Source organism: Lycium barbarum, chromosome 10 (genome assembly GCF_019175385.1).
Source record: "Lycium barbarum isolate Lr01 chromosome 10, ASM1917538v2, whole genome shotgun sequence".
NCBI lineage: Eukaryota > Viridiplantae > Streptophyta > Magnoliopsida > Solanales > Solanaceae > Lycium > Lycium barbarum.
The window spans coordinates 569,419-588,778 of NC_083346.1; the positions used below are offsets into that span (position 1 = coordinate 569,419).

The following is a 19,360-nucleotide window of genomic DNA, read 5'->3' on the forward strand; positions in this document are numbered from 1 at the left end:
AAAAATGTCCTCTTATCAAATCAAGAAAGAATTAACCTTATTTTTTTATATTTGCCCCTATTAAGTGTTATATGATCAATTGGGAGAACAAAAGGGGGGAGGTCACGGGTTCGATACCAGCCGCTGCAGCGTATATCGAATTGTCTGTTGGCACCTGCCCATACAATACCTGAGTATGCATGTCATGTATGTATGTATGTACGCATGTTCATGGGGTCAGTATGGTTAGCGCCCAGCTGTACCCAGGGGTTCACAGTATGGTTAGCGCCCAGCTGTGGGTCCTCACAGGTGGTGTTGCCGGTGAGTGGAGGTGTTGGGGTAGAGTCGGTGGTAAAACTTATTTATAAAAAAAGTACCTCATAATGATATTCAGACTTTGTTCAAAATCTTAATGATTAAAATCTATTCAGACCAAATAAATTGTTAAATCATTCAGATTCAGACCTCCATTAAGTGCAAATAAATGAGACTCTCTGTTTTATCCGAAGGGAGTAATAAATAAAGGCATATAATCCCCTTTCCCTTATTTTTATTCCTTCGTTGTCAAAAATTTATGCAACACAACACAATTATTCTTTCAAGAATCAAATTATATTCTCTGTTATTCTGATTTCCTCAATTTTCTCATTCTGCTTTAATAATAATTAAGCATCGATTTTTTTATTTTCTTTCCCACATTTTTTGAACAAGCAATTTTCTTGTTGAAAGTTAGAAAAAGAATGAACCGGCCCATATCACATTCCAAACCACGCACTTACTCAGCACACTTAACATTCAAATTTGAGTTCAGTTGTTGTCAAATAGTCCTGAGATTAAATTTGAGATGAGATTATTTCATGTTTGGTTGGGATAAAATTACGGTATAACTAATCCCAAGATTAGTTATTCTGGAATTATAGTGTTATTTTATCCTATGGAAGGATGGAATAACTAATTCCAAGATTACTAATCCTGGGATAACTTATTTCCCAACCAAACGACTCCTAAAGGTACTCCATCCGTCCCAAATTTAAGAGTCTTGCTTTTCTTTTTGGTCAGTCCTGAAAAGAGTTTCTCTTTCTGTATTTAATAAGTTAACATTTCAAATATCTTATATGTCAAGTTTAAATCATAACATTTAAACATCCCATATGTCTAGTTTAGAAGACATGTTAGTATATTACACATAATTTTTATTTAGAATCACGAGATTCAAAAGTCTCGTTCTATTTCTATTGTTAAACTTTGTATTCAGTTGAACTAAGACACTTAAATTGGAACGCGGAGAGTAACATTTTTCAAGGAAGATATTATGGCTACTAAAGCACTCTGGTTGTCCTATCTAGGCCAGTGGGAATTCACTTTTAAGAGGAAATACTTATGGACATCCTCAACAGGTTACCTATGGCGCCTCTTCTTCGATTCAAATTTGTTTCAAAATTTTGGGGAACATTGAGCTCCAAGCCGTACTTTAAAATGAAGCATCTCAATCATGGCAAGAATGACCAAAATTCCCAAAACTTCTTATTATCCAAAAGTGCCTTGATAATGATGATGTATTTAACCTCTATTGTTCTACTTTATCGTAGGTTCAAGCGGTTGAGGATAAACAAAAACTTGATTGGCCTTCAACCCAGTGGCGAATCCAGGATTTTCAGTGAGGGGTTCGAAAAATGAAAATGTAGTGCTGGGATTTGAACTTGGAACCTTAAGGTGAATTTTGAACCCTCTAAACCACTAAAACATCTTCTCTTGTGTTCAGGGTTTTCAAAGTCTATATATGTACAAAAATAAAGATTACCTTATATATGGTGTAATTTTTTACCGAGGTGTTCGGGTGAACAGCCTCGGCGGACCCTAGATCCGCCCCTGCTTCAACCTGCAATCCAGTGAGTTGCAAAGTATTGTGTGGTTGTAATGGATTGGTTCTTCTTGTAGTTACTGATAGACGTGATATACACTTTTTGCTGTGGAACTCCTCCACAAGAGAATCGATAGAACTTCCCCGTCCAGAATCTCGATTGGGGTATTATGTATTTGGAATGGGATATGACGCAACTAGTGATGACCATAAGATCCTTACGGTTAACCTGAATGAAAGCGATCCTGACAAAGTATAAATTGAAATTCTCGCGCTAAAATGTGGTTCTCGGAGAATAAATGATAAATATCCTTTTGGCACTGACTGTGTACGGGGTCATATTGATTGTGGTATGGATTCTTTGGCATTTGTACATGGATCATTTCATTTGCTTGCTACGGATGTTTCATTTACTACGCTGCAAACGTTACGGATGTTTTGGTTCTGTATTAAGCACATCTAGAGGACCATGGCCAGAATATGTTACCGTTAAGCAAGGAATCGCTTATACAGAGAGCTTGATCTCTCCTAAATTACTTAATATTTGCTTATGTATGATCGTGACACTATTTCCCTTTTTACTTTTCTTGAACTCTGATAAATTTATCTATTGCTGCTAAATATTGGTTCCCAATGTATTTATCAAAGCTGTGAGCTTACTTATTTTATGTTCCCTGAGAAGTGATTCTTTGCTAAGAAGTGATTGAAGCTCCCTCTTTTTACCTATTGCTACTTGTCAAATTGTACATAGTAATTGCTACAACTAATGCACTGTTTATTCTGCAGCTGGAGATCAGTGGAGCGATTCCTAGCTGTATTGGTCATTAATAATCTGATCTGGTTAATTTAAAATTGGTAGTCTAGAGTCTCTTACAATTATCCAACTTTGTTTTCAATATTTCATCTCGTATGTCATTCTCGTATACAATCTCTTATTTAATCTTGCTGTATGTCCAAGCTTCTGTATATCAGCAACACTAAACTGAGTCTTTGCTATGGCTAAGAGGTTTATTCCCGTGGTTTGACTTAAATTGTTAGTTTTAGACCCCCAGTGAGAAAAACTTAGCTGAACATGCAGGTGCAATGTTTGGTGGTAAATAGAAAAAAATGAGTACAATGCATGCTATGTCCGTAAGTTTTCCTAACAGTGTTCGCTGTTCCAGTCACCGGAATTCCCTGGAACCTTAGAGCATATCTGCTTCAGTGAGACAAAGACCAAACACAAAGCCAACAAATCATTACCAAGCATCAATTGTTTCAATCATTCTCTTCTCTCCTTCTCAATGCGTTCTTGAGAAAATCAAGCTGCTTGAGCTGCCAGCTTTCCAGTGTTTATCGGAGTTGGACTGTTGGATGTTGACATGCTAAAGTTTTTCATCCTTAAATATCTATTTATTGTGGACTACAAAATGTGGATGGACTATAATGTAGTATCTTTGTTTATGCTTTTTGCTTATGCTATATGTTTGTTGCCTGTTGGGTCAATTGGAGTCTCACTAATAATTGTTTTCCATGTGCAGATTACGTGGTTTATTTTAATCCTATGTAAACATATTGACTCAGAACAACAAGAAGAAACATTAGTAAGGTACTTTTTTATTTCAATAGCACGTAGTGATCAAATAGAAAGTTATTTGTCGAACAAATCGCTTAGGTTAGTGAAGGCGTAAAATTCGGATTGCTCATTTGTTTGCTAATATTTAATTGTTAAAAAATTGTATAGAATCTCCGCATATGTGAGTTTTGCAATACATCGCCAGTCCCAAACCCAGACAAAAGAGGAGCCAAAGAGGGTTGTATTAGGTGGAGGACCAGTTTAAACCAATCAGTCCTGATGAATCCTTTGAACATTGAATTCAAGTCTCTTTAGAGTGGAATTGATATATGGATTCATATAGCTGATCCAACCAGGTCATTCCTTGCTCTTCTCCAAGAAGAAGCATAAAAGAAAGGCGTAAGCCCACAAAACATGGTTTTATTGCGAATTCATTTGTGCGGACTTGCCAGTGCAATGAGCTTTACCAACCTGGAGGGGGGAATTCTCCATCAGTACTTAATGTTGGGTAGATACCAGAAGGGCTCTTACTATTTTAAAGATTTTTTTTTTCTGAATGTTTTTCATGCTATCTTTAGTATTTTGCCATGGCTTCTTCACTACTGTTATTTCTTTTTCCATACTGCTCTGATATGCTTTTTCTTGAGCCGAGGGTCTTTCAAAAACAACCTCTCTACCTCCAAGGTAGGGGTAAGGTCTACGTACACGCTACCCTCCCCAGGCCCCACTTGTGGGATTACACTGGGTATGTTGTTTTTGTTGTTGCACTGGACAATGTTTGAAAGAATAGCTAAAGGGGGAATTGTTACGTCCGAATTAGTTTAGGGGCCAACATTGCCTTTTTATTTTTGGAAGAAAACCTATCTTCCGCCCACTATTTCTACCTTAAGCAAGCATTCATTTTCCAAGTGGAGAGACGTGAAGTATTAGAAAGGGTGTGACTGTGTAAAACCAAAATGCCCACATCCACGTGTTTGATTGTACTTGTGGTGGACACAGTATAAATACCATCATTGCTTATTATCTAAGGAGTCTCAATAGTGTATCTGACCTGACTCCATCGTTTCTCTATTGTCGATTTTAATAGTATTTGTGGTCCACAGAGAAGAGATCGAGGTATAAGTTTTGTTATCCTTCAACATCTATGCCATTTGGTTCCTTCCCTGATAAAGTGTAAGAATGTATATCTTTTTTTACTAATACAATCAATTTTAACTCGTTGACAGAAAAGGGAAAGGGGATTTACAGTTCTGGGACTTTTGTTTATCAGTACTTGTTCTAATCGATAGGTGAGATAATCGATAAAGAATGTGTGGTGATGATTCTATTCTTCTTTCTTTTTCTCGATAGCCGTGATCTGTTGCATTTTTAAATAGGGTAGAATCTTTGATAGACCTAGTTGATCAGTACGAGTCTGCCTTTTGTTTATTACGCCATTTTAGAATTTCACTTGAACAGTAAACCTTTTCTCTTTTATTTTTATATTTTATGTCTGGTGTTGCAAAGATCTATTGTGTTGAATGTGTTGTCTCCACTTTGCATCTTCTTTCTATATGTGATCCTTAATATCGTGCGCGTTTGGTGATCTTATTAGTTTTTCATTTTCAACTTCCTCTGTATGCTTTGCTTTTGATTGGCATTGGTGTATATGTTATGTGTTGTGCTTTTGATATTCATGTACCTTTAAGCTCGATCCCAATTAAATACTAGCCAATTTTAGAGTAGATAATCCTGAAGGAAATGTAGGCCAGGTGGCTGAACTTTGTTTTCTTTTTTTCCTTTTTTAATACCACTAAGTTGCCTTAGTAGGTGTATTTTTTAACTATATAATAAGTGGGACTTGATGGACGACGAAGGATATCTATGTAATTTACCCCGAATCTATTCTTAAATGTTTTCCAACCACTCTATTCTTGCTCTGCCGTGTAGACTTTCAGATAGTACGTGTCAAATGGTAAATAACACGTGGCTTTAGCTTTTGCCAATTCTTTTGGTTCCGTTTTTGCCATCTGAGAGCAATCGCTCGGCTTTTCCATTCTCTTCTCACTCCTCTTTTGTTCTTCTTCCCTTTCTCTCTCTTTCACGTAAGTTGCTATTCGTATTGTTTTGTTCAGTATTTTGTGTTAATCTTGTGGTTTTGTTTATTTTTTGTATGATTATTATTATTATCTGGTTTTGATATTCTTTGTGGATTTCTTAATTATCTGCTTTTGATATTCTTTGCCAATTTCTTTGGTGACTTAATGGTTTGTCTAATTTCCATCTTTTACTTTTTATAAACAAAACAACAGAGGCCAGCTAAAGCCGACGAAAAAAGAAAAAAAACAACAAATAAACATATACACCATCAGAGCTTTTTAGGAAAGCCATCAACGGTCTGAGTCACCGATGTAGCGACGGTTGACGCCAGAAGCGGCCTTCACCCAAGGACAGATGCAAGATTCCCTGCTCAGGTTTCACTTTTTCGCATCTTAATCTCTCACCAAATGCCATGCAAACCATCGCCATGGAGTAGAGTCTCTAAGAATCCAGATCTAGTCCTACCAGGTAAAGTTTCTTTCAATTGCTTCAAAATAGTCTGAAAATCCCGATGATGTGAAAATCTATGTTTATTGAGCTCGATTTGCACCTAGTCTGTGTGTAGACTGTTTTGAACTCTTGGTACTGAACCTAGCTGCAATATCTTGATATGTTGATTACTGAGCTGCATTGTTGTGGGAATCTATGACCTTGTCTGAGTCCAACCTGTATGATGCCTGCAAATCGTCTATAAAACTTTTAGTCTTCTGGATAATTATGGTGAATCTTATCTAAATTCATATCATCAAAGAGACGATATTAATTTAATTGACCAAACTCAACTTCAAGTTTAAAGAGATCCTTTTTGATGCCTTCACTGTGTTATGGATCTATGACAATGGTGTTTCCTTTGTTTCCCAATTACTGCTAATTCTTCAATGGAATGAGTCGAAACTAATACCACCATTCGAGGTCTTATCAGTTTTTGAGCTACAAATTCAATCCATTTCATTGTACCCAGTGTTCTTGGCATTTCTGACTATTAAATTAGGGACTCGATGCTTATCTAAGCTAAGAAGCTTCCTTCCTGCACTAGGTAGTGCAGAAAAATTTACCAAAACTTGTTGTACCTACAAAAACAAAAGCTAGATTAGTTAAAAAATCAGCTACTGTGTTGCCCTCCCTGTATACACGTTGGATTAAAGTTGCCCATCATCCTTCTTATTCTATCCACCATTATGTTAATGCACCATGGGGTCTTCCATCCTCCATCTATTATGTTCTTCATCATCAAAGAGTCAGTTTCCAATATTAAAGGTTGTAGATCATTTCCCGCACAGTACTTTAATCCCTCCAATACTGCTCTTGCTTCTGCTACCACGTTGGTGTTTTGGCCCATTTCCTGACATTGTGCAAACACTAGATCTCCATTCCAATCCCTCACACAAAAACCATAACTAGGGCCTGGATTCCCTTTAGATGCCCCATACGTATTACTTATACCATCTCTCAAAGGGTAATTTCCACTGAACAACTTTAGTAACCAGTAAAGGCTTGTACCCTTCTAAGAATGAAATCAATTCAGGCCATAAGAATGGAATATTCTTAAGCCATGGATATCTCACTTTAGCAAGGTAATAAAGGTTATTATTAACTTCATGCACAACCCTTTTAAAGCTTACTCTTCCCCAATGTTTCATGATATTCCTCCTCTTCCATAATTTCCAAGTGATCATAGCTGGGACTGCATGTAATATAGGCTTGAATTTCTCTGCACAATCTATCTTCCACCAATTTCTAATCGCCTGATGAATCTGCACCATGTTCATCTGAATACCCACAGCATTTCTGAACACTCTCCACACTTCTGAGGAAAAATTTCCTGTTAAAAACAAATGTTGCATTGTCTCCTGTTGAGGAATACTGCAGCAGTAACATCTAGACACCATAGGAATTTTCATTCTCATCAAATTGTTGAATTAAGTCCTCTAGTTATTGCTCGGGATCATTTATACTTGCCTTTGGTTTGATATTTGGTTAAATGTTGTCATAATATTGTTGCCATATTTAATCTATGAATTCTTAACTTCAGTTATAATTATTTTTATCTCAACTTTAATCTTCTTTACGTTTTAGTAAATTTGACTTCCCTTGTCTTGTAGATACCCCGACAAGTGAAAGGAGAAGTGCTTTAATGGCTGGTTTACCTAATAAGGGGATTCACATAGCTGATGAGGTTCAAATATGTTGATCTATTTTGTGAAATTTGTTTCCAGCTTCTTTAGTTACAGTTACTGAAGGGGAAAATATATATTCCAGGGCGAGCTTCCTAGCAAATTGCCCAACAAACTTAAGCAATACCCTTCTTTTTGCCGAAATGGAACTACAATAACTGTAAGCACTTTATAGCATTATATCAATTCCTTGACCTCATATTTCTTTTCCTTCCTCCTGTAATCTCTTAGTTTTCTGCAGGTTAATTCCTTTGCTATAGTCATGGCCAAAGAAGAAAGTCACTGCCTAGGTTACTTGGAAGATTTCTATGGGAACAAGAAGGGACAGAAAAAGTTAAAGTGCAGTGGTTTCAACATTTTCAGGAAGTCCACTGTGTAATTCCTCAGCTCGAGGTACACCCTAGAGAAGTATTTATCACGCCTCATGTTCAGGCGATCCATGTTGAGTGTATCGATGGTCCTGCTACAGTTTTGACTCCTAGAGATTACAACAACGACATACCAGTATTTTGACTCCTAGAGATTACGAGAAATATATCTCTCTTGTCCTGAAAAGTTTGTCCGCTGGTGTCTATATGTGCTTTAGGGAATTCCGAAACAACAAAGTCATGAATTGGATGGTTACTACAATGAAACAATATTTAAGTCAAAGGGTCTTAAGTTGCATGAAGTAAAAGATATAACCCGTGAAGATCCTTCAGGGCAAGGGCCTAGTCGGGGTAGAAGTGACAGGGAGTATCCGAAACTGGAGAGTCAGATAGAAAAAGCTGAACCAACTTGCCCGAAGTTAAAAACAAAATTGCCAAGCAGAGTACCGGTTGGAATTCAGCTTGTTGAGCCTCAATGTAAGCGGTCTTTTGAATTTGGTGATAACTTAGAGGTTCTTAGCCAGGATAGCGGCATGAGAGGCTGCTGGTTCAGGTGTAAGGTCTTACAGGTATTACAAAAATGTCTGAAAATTCAATACGATGACATCCTGGACTGTGATGGTCCTGCAAAGCTGGAGGACCTTAATCGCTGCGACTATAACTTCAAGTTTATATGCAGTAGTATTTGTAATTGGACCTTGGAGAACATATACAAAAGTAGAATTATCACAAAAATTGAAGTCTCCTAGATGCCAGCAATGTCACTTGTAGAATTGTCTGAAATCAGTTCTTCTTACCTTCAAGAAAATCATTACACCATCACTTTATTTAGTTTAAGCACATTGGCATCTTGCTTCTTCATGGAGTGTTGAGAAGTTGACGCCATTTTTTGTCTTCAGGTGCCACAAGCTTGGGAGCCATCTGACTTCCGAGGTTCCTGGATTCTTTGATACTGCACTTGGATACCTCAGGTAAAGTCGAGCTTATGAATGACTTTACGTCTTTCTTTCCCTTAACTTCAACCCATTTGTCATCTATCCATAGCTTCAGAGGAAGAACGTGAGGATTTCACGAGATTGGATAGATTACAAATGGGTTGAAGTTACGGGAAAGAAAGACGTAAAGTCGTTCTAAGCTCGAGTTTACCTGAGGTATCCAAGTGCAGTATCAAAGAATCTAGGAACCACGGAAGTCAGATGGCTCCCAAGCTTGTGGCATCTGAAGACAAAAAAATGGCGTCAACTTCTCAACACTCGATGAAGAAGCAAGAGACCAATGTGCTTAAACTGAATAAAGTGATGGTGTAATGATTTTCTTGAAGGTAAGAAGAACTGATTTTAGACAATTCTACAAGTGACATTGCTGGCGTCCAGGAGTCTTCAGTTTTTGTGATAATGGTGACATGCTTTTGGTACTGTGGGTAAATATTTTGACTTGTAAGTAACTCTCAACGATGCCCGATTTGCCTTTTTCAATATATAGGTCTTTGACAACAAAACATGGAAAAGGCAACTTACAGAACTTAAGGACTATAGGCAAGTACTCTTCTGTTTAGTATGTGTTTTGCATATTGGCCCAAAAGTTGGTATGCTCTTGTATTGTAGACTTTCTTATTGGATATTTATAAGAGTGTAGCTTTATGAAGTTTCCTATGGGTATGTGTTTGCTATGTTGCTCGGACTCTTCAAAAATGTTGCCCACTTGTTTTTCAGACTCCCTTTTCTTAAAAACTATTACCACTTTTTTTGTTTAGAAGATGAGCAAAATGTTCTTACAATTTAACCTGCTAATTTTTCTTGAAAAACTTACTCATTTTCTTGTGAAAATTGCAGATAAGTATTTGACATTTTAATCGATTGTTATAAACAAATACCAAACTATATATTTTACTCTTCCCATATTGGCAAAAGGCTCTTACGTTTTTACCACTATCTTAGATTGTTTTGTTTGTAAATTAGTTGGTTCATCTTAGGGCTGCAATTGTATCTTTTGACTTTGTCGCTTGCAACTCGAATTACAGAAAAGGGCCAAAATTGTCCCTGTACATTCTGCCGAGGAGCAATTTTGCCCTTCGTTAATATTTGCCCTTGCGGTTATCAAATGGTGGCATTTTTTCCATTTTAACTAGCCATGGTTACCACGCCAATGCTTGCCTTCCTGGTTTCTGTTTGCATAACCTGTATCTGGGAACATAACAATACCATCTTATAACATGTTCATGTAGTCAAATTAGCTCTGTTTTATATCTAATTAGATTCACACATATCTACACTAAAACATAGCATATTTCAACCTTTCCAAATATGTCAAATAATGTCAAACACTTTAACATTATAAATCTAAACGATTCTTCAAGTAGCCCATCTTCATATCCGTGAATTAGGAGATTAACGCAAACACAAGTTTACATTAGGACTACTTCCACTTTGGAGTATATTGGGTCTATGGCTCAAAATAAAGATGGTGAAAAATCTATCAAGGACATATAGTAACATCTATTCATTATAAAATATGACAACCCCATTTTATGGTGAGTACTGTTTCAGTATTGTAACACCTCGTAGCTTCGGGCTAAGATTTGTATCATAAGATGGGGGTATAATAAACCCAATTTGAGTAGTGTATAAATGATGTTTGAAACCCAATCAATACATGAGAAGAGTCTTTGGGCAAAGCAAAGTTGAAAACCACTCTACGGGGCATGTTTGCAAGTGAGTTTATAGAAGGTCTTACTTCCAACGACCATAGCCCCATTATTAATTTGGAATTTGGGAAAACTTCCTTGATGAAAGTTGTAGCCCTTTGAAATATCTTTCCAACGGTATATTATGGGGGTCAAACGGACATCCGTGCAAAGAGTTATGCCCATTTTACTGAAGACTATTCGCTGGAAATTCTGCCAGCGTAACGTGACGTTACGGACCGTAACACGTGTTACGGGCCGTAACAGTGGACCGTAACGCATCGAAAATTTCCAGAACCTCACTGGAAATTTTCACCAAGTTACGGTACCAAGTTACGGTCCGTCCCTTGTGTTACGGGACAGTAACAGTGACCGTATCTTGGTCCGTATGTACGTTTCGGGTCACCTGACTTCGGGAGGCCATAACCCTATCTTAAGTTGAGAATTTGGGAAACCGCAAAGAATGAAAGTTGTAGATAATTGAAATACCTTTCCAACCATAGGTTGTGGGTTCACAGGCGACGTCGGGATAGGGAGATATGGACGTTTTAAGACAGATAGGTCCCAACCCGTTTTCAAGTTGGGTCAACCCATTTCCCACTTAGTATTTAAGGGAAATGAAAACCCTAGCAGCCTCCATTTCCCTCAAATTTCAGATTTTTAGAGAGAGGAAGTGAGAGAGAGGTGATATAGAGAGAGAAAGTAGAAAATCAACCAAGTTTAAGGCCCCAAATCCCGAAGCTCGTGAAGGATAAAGTGTAGTACAAGTTGTTTCCGTCATTTTAAGCTAAAACTCGGACTTGGGGGTGTTGATTTCGTGGTGACTACCCAAAAAGGTAATGTTTCTACTCCCTAATCATTTATAGTTGTGAATTGATGAATTCTTGGGAGAATAATAATTGGGTTTGTGGAAGAGAATTATATGAACTATGCTAGAATTGTTGGATTGTTGAAATGAGATTGTTGTATTCATATGGATGATGAAGAATGAGGTTAATTACATCTAATTGAGATTGTAGTATTAGCTAGAAGTAAAAGAATGGGGATTTGGTGAAGAAAACACCATTTATGAGGGTTATAGAGCTTCATGCCCACTAAGTGTTTGATAAAATGCTTAGATGAACAAAACATGGATATTGTTGCTAATATAGAATCCCTATGACTTGTATTATTATAGATTGAAGTTGAAGGGATTGAAGGACATTGTGATACGCCCAAAAACGGGAAGTTAAGGTATGTAGAACTTCCATCCACATGTGGTAACTTCTATGTTCTTCCCCATGATCCGTTTAGTAAATTCTATGAAGTTCAACTCCTAGGGCATTAAACCCAATGTATTGGTAGCCCGTAATTATGTATGTATGTATGTACATGAATTCCGTATATATGTTCGTTATTGTGTTCCTAAACCTCCATTTCGGACATTAGGAATCCTAGCTTAATCCATGAATCATGAATTCTTCCTCATGTGTTCTCATGATGTTTATATGAAATTGTAAAATGTTATTTTACAAATTACAAGCATGTTTTCAAGTCAGCTACAAACGTATGATTATGCATTATGGTATTTCTCATGATCAAGTTTACAAGTTATTTCATGAAAATATGTTTACAAGTCCTTTCGTGAAATCATGATTTCAAGACAAGTACAAGTTAATTCACGAAAGTCATGGGCTTCTTAGCCAACTATATTATTTTCATGTTCGGGAGTCGTAATATTACCGAGAAGGCTCAGATAGCCTGAAACTACGTATGCCAACGTAGGATAATAATCGCTCCGCCCAGTAGGACGATTCCTTTATATGTTCCCCATTGAGGGATTTGGATCCATTCATGTTATGTTCATGTCTCGTGCCCCGGCAAGGTACGAGATGGCTTAGCTGATCGGGCAGAGATCAGACTCCACGCTCCTCCCCGTGGTGGTTTATGTCGGTATTACAGATTACTACAGACTATCTCATGCTTCCAGTACTCAGTTTCAGTTTTAAATTTCATGATTTTGTACTCATGCTCATGCTCATGTTCATGTCCAAGTTTTCAGTTTCAGTTCTTACCATGTTATTCCATGTCCCATGTTGTTTCTTCCGGTTGCTTTACATACCAGTACATTCAATGTGCTGACGTCCCCTTTTATTGCCCGGGGGCCTGTATTTCACGATGCAGGTACAGAGTTACAGGACGACGCTTCTGATCATTAGGATTTACTCGTACCAGCTTATCGGTGAGCCCCATCTCATTCGGGGTTTAAACATTGTATTTCTCTGTTTAGTTTTGCATGTAAAGGTATGCTGGGGGCCTTGTCCCAGTAATTATGTTTTCCAGTCAGACTCATGATAGAGGTTTCATAGACTAGACCAGTCAGTTATGTTATGCCAGACATTTGGAGTCGTATAGCCATTTTGGCTCACTCATGTTTTAAACAAGTACTTTATTAAGTATTATGAATTATTACGTTTTACAAAGGCTCATCATGCATTCACGTTATATTCCGCTTATGTTATACATTATGATGATTCAGCAAGTCATGTGGTTCGCTCGGTCACATGTAGTCAGGCACCGAGTGCCGTGTTACGTCCAGGCCATGGTTCGGGGCGTGACAAGTATAAGCAGACCATAATACAAAAATGGCAAGTAAGGCGGACATATATACTTTGATGATAGACAACTTGTTTGATATTGGGTAACAATGTTATACCCAGGGGAGGATCTACTTGGGGGCCAGGGTGTTACCCGAACACCCTAGGCAAAAAATTACAGTGTATATATAGGGTAAATTTTATGTGTTTATGTGCACATATTAACTTTTGAACATCCTCGGCAAAAAATTACAGTGTATATTTAGCTTTTTTTTCTGAACACCCTGAATGAAAAAATCCTGGATCCGCCACTGGTTATACCCATTCATTCTATAGAAATTTCAAACATTAAAGTTCAAAAGAAAAACATAAGAGCTCAAGATTCATTGTCCATATAGTATTAACCTGTAAGGACCCCACCGCCTGGGTCGCCCAGGACCGGTGAGTAGACCCCTTGCGGGCCCCCTCCATGACATGCATGCTTGACATACTCAGGTATTGTATGGACAGGAAATCACACCAGTTCGCTGCGCCCTGCAGAGCTTCGAACCCGTGACCTCAAGCCTTTTGTTCTCCCAAAGGAGACGACTCTCACCAGTTGAGCTGCAGCTCAATTGGTAAGAGGCGTTCCCTTCGTGGAAACAAAAGTGACTGCAAGGTCGCGGGTTCGATACCAGCCGCTGCAGCGTATATCGAACTGGCTAAGCACCCTTTCACACAATGCCCCAGTATGTCAAGCATGCATGTCATGGAGGGAAACCCGGTCCTGGGTCATCCAGGCGGATCCTCACAAAAAAGGCGACTTGTGTTTGAGGATCCGCAGGTGTAACCCATGCATGCTGCGGGTTGCCCTCCATGACTTGCTCATGTACACTGCATTATTGTGGCAGTGAAATCACACCAGTTCGCTGCGCCCTGCAGAGCTTCGAACCCGTGACCTCAGGCCCTTTGTCCTCCCGAAGGAAGCGCCTCTTACCAATCCTGAAGGAAATGTAGGCCAGGTGGCTGAACTTTGTTTTCTTTTTTTCCTTTTTTAATACCACTAAGTTGCCTTAGTAGGTGTATTTTTTAACTATATAATAAGTGGGACTTGATGGACGACGAAGGATATCTATGTAATTTACCCCGAATCTATTCTTAAATGTTTTCCAACCACTCTATTCTTGCTCTGCCGTGTAGACTTTCAGATAGTACGTGTCAAATGGTAAATAACACGTGGCTTTAGCTTTTGCCAATTCTTTTGGTTCCGTTTTTGCCATCTGAGAGCAATCGCTCGGCTTTTCCATTCTCTTCTCACTCCTCTTTTGTTCTTCTTCCCTTTCTCTCTCTTTCACGTAAGTTGCTATTCGTATTGTTTTGTTCAGTATTTTGTGTTAATCTTGTGGTTTTGTTTATTTTTTGTATGATTATTATTATTATCTGGTTTTGATATTCTTTGTGGATTTCTTAATTATCTGCTTTTGATATTCTTTGCCAATTTCTTTGGTGACTTAATGGTTTGTCTAATTTCCATCTTTTACTTTTTATAAACAAAACAACAGAGGCCAGCTAAAGCCGACGAAAAAAGAAAAAAAACAACAAATAAACATATACACCATCAGAGCTTTTTAGGAAAGCCATCAACGGTCTGAGTCACCGATGTAGCGATGGTTGACGCCAGAAGCGGCCTTCACCCAAGGACAGATGCAAGATTCCCTGCTCAGGTTTCACTTTTTCGCATCTTAATCTCTCACCAAATGCCATGCAAACCATCGCCATGGAGTAGAGTCTCTAAGAATCCAGATCTAGTCCTACCAGGTAAAGTTTCTTTCAATTGCTTCAAAATAGTCTGAAAATCCCGATGATGTGAAAATCTATGTTTATTGAGCTTGATTTGCACCTAGTCTGTGTGTAGACTGTTTTGAACTCTTGGTACTGAACCTAGCTGCAATATCTTGATATGTTGATTACTGAGCTGCATTGTTGTGGGAATCTATGACCTTGTCTGAGTCCAACCTGTATGATGCCTGCAAATCGTCTATAAAACTTTTAGTCTTCTGGATAATTAGGGTGAATCTTATCTAAATTCATATCATCAAAGAGACGATATTAATTTAATTGACCAAACTCAACTTCAAGTTTAAAGAGATCCTTTTTGATGCCTTCACTGTGTTATGGATCTATGACAATGGTGTTTCCTTTGTTTCCCAATTACTGCTAATTCTTCAATGGAATGAGCCGAAACTAATACCACCATTCGAGGTCTTATCAGTTTTTGAGCTACAAATTCAATCCATTTCATTGTACCCAGTGTTCTTGGCATTTCTGACTATTAAATTAGGGACTCGATGCTTATCTAAGCTAAGAAGCTTCCTTCCTGCACTAGGTAGTGCAGAAAAATTTACCAAAACTTGTTGTACCTACAAAAACAAAAGCTAGATTAGTTAAAAAATCAGCTACTGTGTTGCCCTCCCTGTATACATGTTGGATTAAAGTTGCCCATCATCCTTCTTATTCTATCCACCATTATGTTAATGCACCATGGGGTCTTCCATCCTCCATCTATTATGTTCTTCATCATCAAAGAGTCAGTTTCCAATATTAAAGGTTGTAGATCATTTCCCGCACAGTACTTTAATCCCTCCAATACTGCTCTTGCTTCTGCTACCACGTTGGTGTTTTGGCCCATTTCCTGACATTGTGCAAACACTAGATCTCCATTCCAATCCCTCACACAAAAACCATAACTAGGGCCTGGATTCCCTTTAGATGCCCCATACGTATTACTTATACCATCTCTCAAAGGGTAATTTCCACTGAACAACTTTAGTAACCAGTAAAGGCTTGTACCCTTCTAAGAATGAAATCAATTCAGGCCATAAGAATGGAATATTCTTAAGCCATGGATATCTCACTTTAGCAAGGTAATAAAGGTTATTATTAACTTCATGCACAACCCTTTTAAAGCTTACTCTTCCCCAATGTTTCATGATATTCCTCCTCTTCCATAATTTCCAAGTGATCATAGCTGGGACTGCATGTAATATAGGCTTGAATTTCTCTGCACAATCTATCTTCCACCAATTTCTAATCACCTGATGAATCTGCACCATGTTCATATGAATACCCACAGCATTTCTGAACACTCTCCATACTTCTGAGGCAAAATTTCCTGTTAAAAACAAATGTTGCATTGTCTCCTATTGAGGAATACTGCAACAGTAACATCTAGACACCATAGGAATTTTCATTCTCATCAAATTGTTGAATTAAGTCCTCTAGTTATTGCTCGGGATCATTTATACTTGCCTTTGGTTTGATATTTGGTTAAATGTTGTCATAATATTGTTGCCATATTTAATCTATGAATTCTTAACTTCAGTTATAATTATTTTTATCTCAACTTTAATCTTCTTTACGTTTTAGTAAATTTGACTTCCCTTGTCTTGTAGATACCCCGACAAGTGAAAGGAGAAGTGCTTTAATGGCTGGTTTACCTAATAAGGGGATTCACATAGCTGATGAGGTTCAAATATGTTGATCTATTTTGTGAAATTTGTTTCCAACTTCTTTAGTTACAGTTACTGAAGGGGAAAATATATATTCCAGGGTGAGCTTCCTAGCAAATTGCCCAACAAACTTAAGCATTACCCTTCTTTTTGCCGAAATGGAACTACAATAACTGTAAGCACTTTATAGCATTATATCAATTCCTTGACCTCATATTTCTTTTCCTTCCTCCTGTAATCTCTTAGTTTTCTGCAGGTTAATTCCTTTGCTATAGTCATGGCCAAAGAAGAAAGTCACTGCCTAGGTTACTTGGAAGATTTCTATGGGAACAAGAAGGGACAGAAAAAAGTTAAAGTGCAGTGGCTTCAACATTTTCAGGAAGTCCACTGTGTAATTCCTCAGCTCGAGGTACACCCTAGAGAAGTATTTATCACGCCTCATGTTCAGGTGATCCATGTTGAGTGTATCGATGGTCCTGCTACAGTTTTGACTCCTAGAGATTACAACAACAACATACCAGTAATTTGACTCCTAGAGATTACGAGAAATATATCTCTCTTGTCCTGAAAAGTTTGTCCGCTGGTGTCTATATGTGCTTTAGGGAGTTCAGAAACAACAAAGTCATGAATTGGATGGTTACTACAATGAAACAATATTTAAGTCAAAGGGTCTAAAGTTGCATGAAGTAAAAGATATAACCCGTGAAGATCCTTCAGGGCAAGGGCCTAGTCGGTGTAGAAGTGACAGGGAGTATCCGAAACTGGAGAGTCAGATAGAAAAAGCTGAACCAACTTGCCCGAAGTTAAAAACAAAATTGCCAAGCAGAGTACCGGTTGGAATTCAGATTGTTGAGCCTCAATGTAAGCGGTCTTTTGAATTTGGTGATAACTTAGAGGTTTTTAGCAAGGATAGTGGCATGAGAGGCTGCTGGTTCAGGTGTAAGGTCTTACAGGTATTACAAAAATGTCTGAAAATTCAATACGATGACATCCTGGACTGTGATGGTCCTGCAAAGCTGGAGGACCTTAATCGCTGCGACTATAACTTCAAGTTTATATGCAGTAATATTTGTAATTGGACCTTGGAGAACATATACAAAAGTAGAATTATCACAAAAACTGAAGTCTCCTAGATGCCAGCAATGTCACTTGTAGAATTGTCTGAAATTAGTTCTTACCTTCAAGAAAATCATTACACCATCACTTTATTTAGTTTAAGCACATTGGCATCTTGCTTCTTCATGGAGTGTTGAGAAGTTGACGCCATTTTTTGTCTTTAGGTGCCACAAGGTTGGGAGCCATCTGACTTCCGAGGTTCCTGGATTCTATGATACTGCACTTGGATACCTCAGGTAAAGTCGAGCTCATGAATGACTTTATGTCTTTCTTTCCCTTAACTTCAACCCATTTGTCATCTATCCATAGCTTCAGAGGAAGAACGTGAGGATTTCACGAGATTGGACAGATTACAAATGGGTTGAAGTTACGGGAAAGAAAGACGTAAAGTCATTCTAAGCTCGAGTTTACTTGAGGTATCCAAGTGCAGTATCAAAGAATCTAGGAACCGCGGAAGTCAGATGGCTCCCAAGCTTGTGGCATCTGAAGACAAAAAAATGGCGTCAACTTATCAACACTCGATGAAGAAGCGAGATCCCAATGTGCTTAAACTGAATAAAGTGATGGTGTAATGATTTTCTTGAAGGTAAGAAGAACTGATTTTAGACAATTCTACAAGTGACATTGCTGGCGTCCAGGAGGCTTCAGTTTTTGTGATAATGGTGACATGCTTTTGGTACTGTGGGTAAATATTTTTACTTGTAAGTAACTCTCAACGATGCCCGATTTGCCTTTTTCAATATATAGGTCTTTGACAACAAAACATGGAAAAGGCAACTTACAGAACTTAAGGACTATACTTACAGAAGTTGGTATGCTCTTGTATTGTAGACTTTCTTATTGGATATTTATAAGAGTGTAGCTTTATGAAGTTTCCTATGAGTATGTGTTTGCTACGTTGTTCGGACTCTTCAAAAATGCTGCCCCACTTGTTTTTCAGACTCCCTTTTCTTAAAAACTATTACCACTTTTTTTGTTTAGAAGATGAGCAAAATGTTCTTACAATTTAACCTGCTCGTTTTTCTTGAAAAACTTACTCATTTTCTTGTGAAAATTGCAGATAAGTATTTGACATTTTAATCGATTGTTATAAACAAATACCAAACTATATATTTTACTCTTCCCATATTGGCAAAAGGCTCTTACATTTTTACCACTATCTTAGGTTGTTTTGTTTGTAAATTAGTTGGTTCATCTTAGGGCTGCAATTGTATCTTTTGACTTTGTCGCTTGCAACTCGAATTACAGAAAAGGGCCAAAATTGTCCCTGTACATTCTGCCGAGGAGCACTTTTGCCCTCCGTTAATATTTGCCATTTTTTCCATTTTAACTAGCCATGGTTACCACGCCAATGCTTGCCTTCCTGGTTTCTATTTGCATAACCTGTATCTGGGAACATAACAATACCATCTTATAACATGTTCATGTAGTCAAATTAGCTCTGTTTTATATCTAATTAGATTCACACATATCTATACTAA

General features: G+C 37.9%; 2 protein-coding genes across 4 annotated transcripts; both read left to right on the forward strand.

The window, feature by feature from the left end:
- Positions 1 to 1,564: 1,564 nt before the first annotated feature.
- Positions 1,565 to 9,660, forward strand: LOC132615556 (uncharacterized). Of its 3 annotated transcripts, none has more exons than XR_009572742.1 (6): positions 1,565 to 1,692; positions 3,361 to 3,428; positions 4,622 to 5,479; positions 5,687 to 5,942; positions 7,577 to 7,808; positions 7,890 to 9,660. XR_009572742.1 is itself a non-coding variant. In XM_060330161.1 (6 exons), exons 3-6 carry the CDS (start codon positions 5,882 to 5,884, stop codon positions 8,025 to 8,027), a joined length of 348 nt encoding a protein of 115 aa, XP_060186144.1. In that variant the 5' UTR covers positions 1,565 to 1,692; positions 3,361 to 3,428; positions 5,687 to 5,881; the 3' UTR covers positions 8,028 to 9,660. The 3 variants fall into 3 exon arrangements, 2 of the variants coding, with proteins under 2 accessions (XP_060186144.1, XP_060186143.1); XM_060330161.1 differs by lacking the exon at positions 4,622 to 5,479 and having other exon boundaries at positions 7,577 to 7,650; positions 7,734 to 7,808; XM_060330160.1 differs by lacking the exons at positions 1,565 to 1,692; positions 3,361 to 3,428 and having other exon boundaries at positions 4,704 to 5,479; positions 7,577 to 7,650; positions 7,734 to 7,808.
- A 4,745-nt stretch (positions 9,661 to 14,405) lies between these two features.
- LOC132615061 (uncharacterized) lies at positions 14,406 to 18,758 on the forward strand. Its single transcript, XM_060329616.1, has 5 exons — positions 14,406 to 14,609; positions 14,817 to 15,072; positions 16,707 to 16,780; positions 16,864 to 16,938; positions 17,020 to 18,758. Exons 2-5 carry the CDS (start codon positions 14,922 to 14,924, stop codon positions 17,290 to 17,292), a joined length of 573 nt encoding a protein of 190 aa, XP_060185599.1. The 5' UTR covers positions 14,406 to 14,609; positions 14,817 to 14,921; the 3' UTR covers positions 17,293 to 18,758.
- The last annotated feature ends 602 nt before the right edge of the window (positions 18,759 to 19,360 follow it).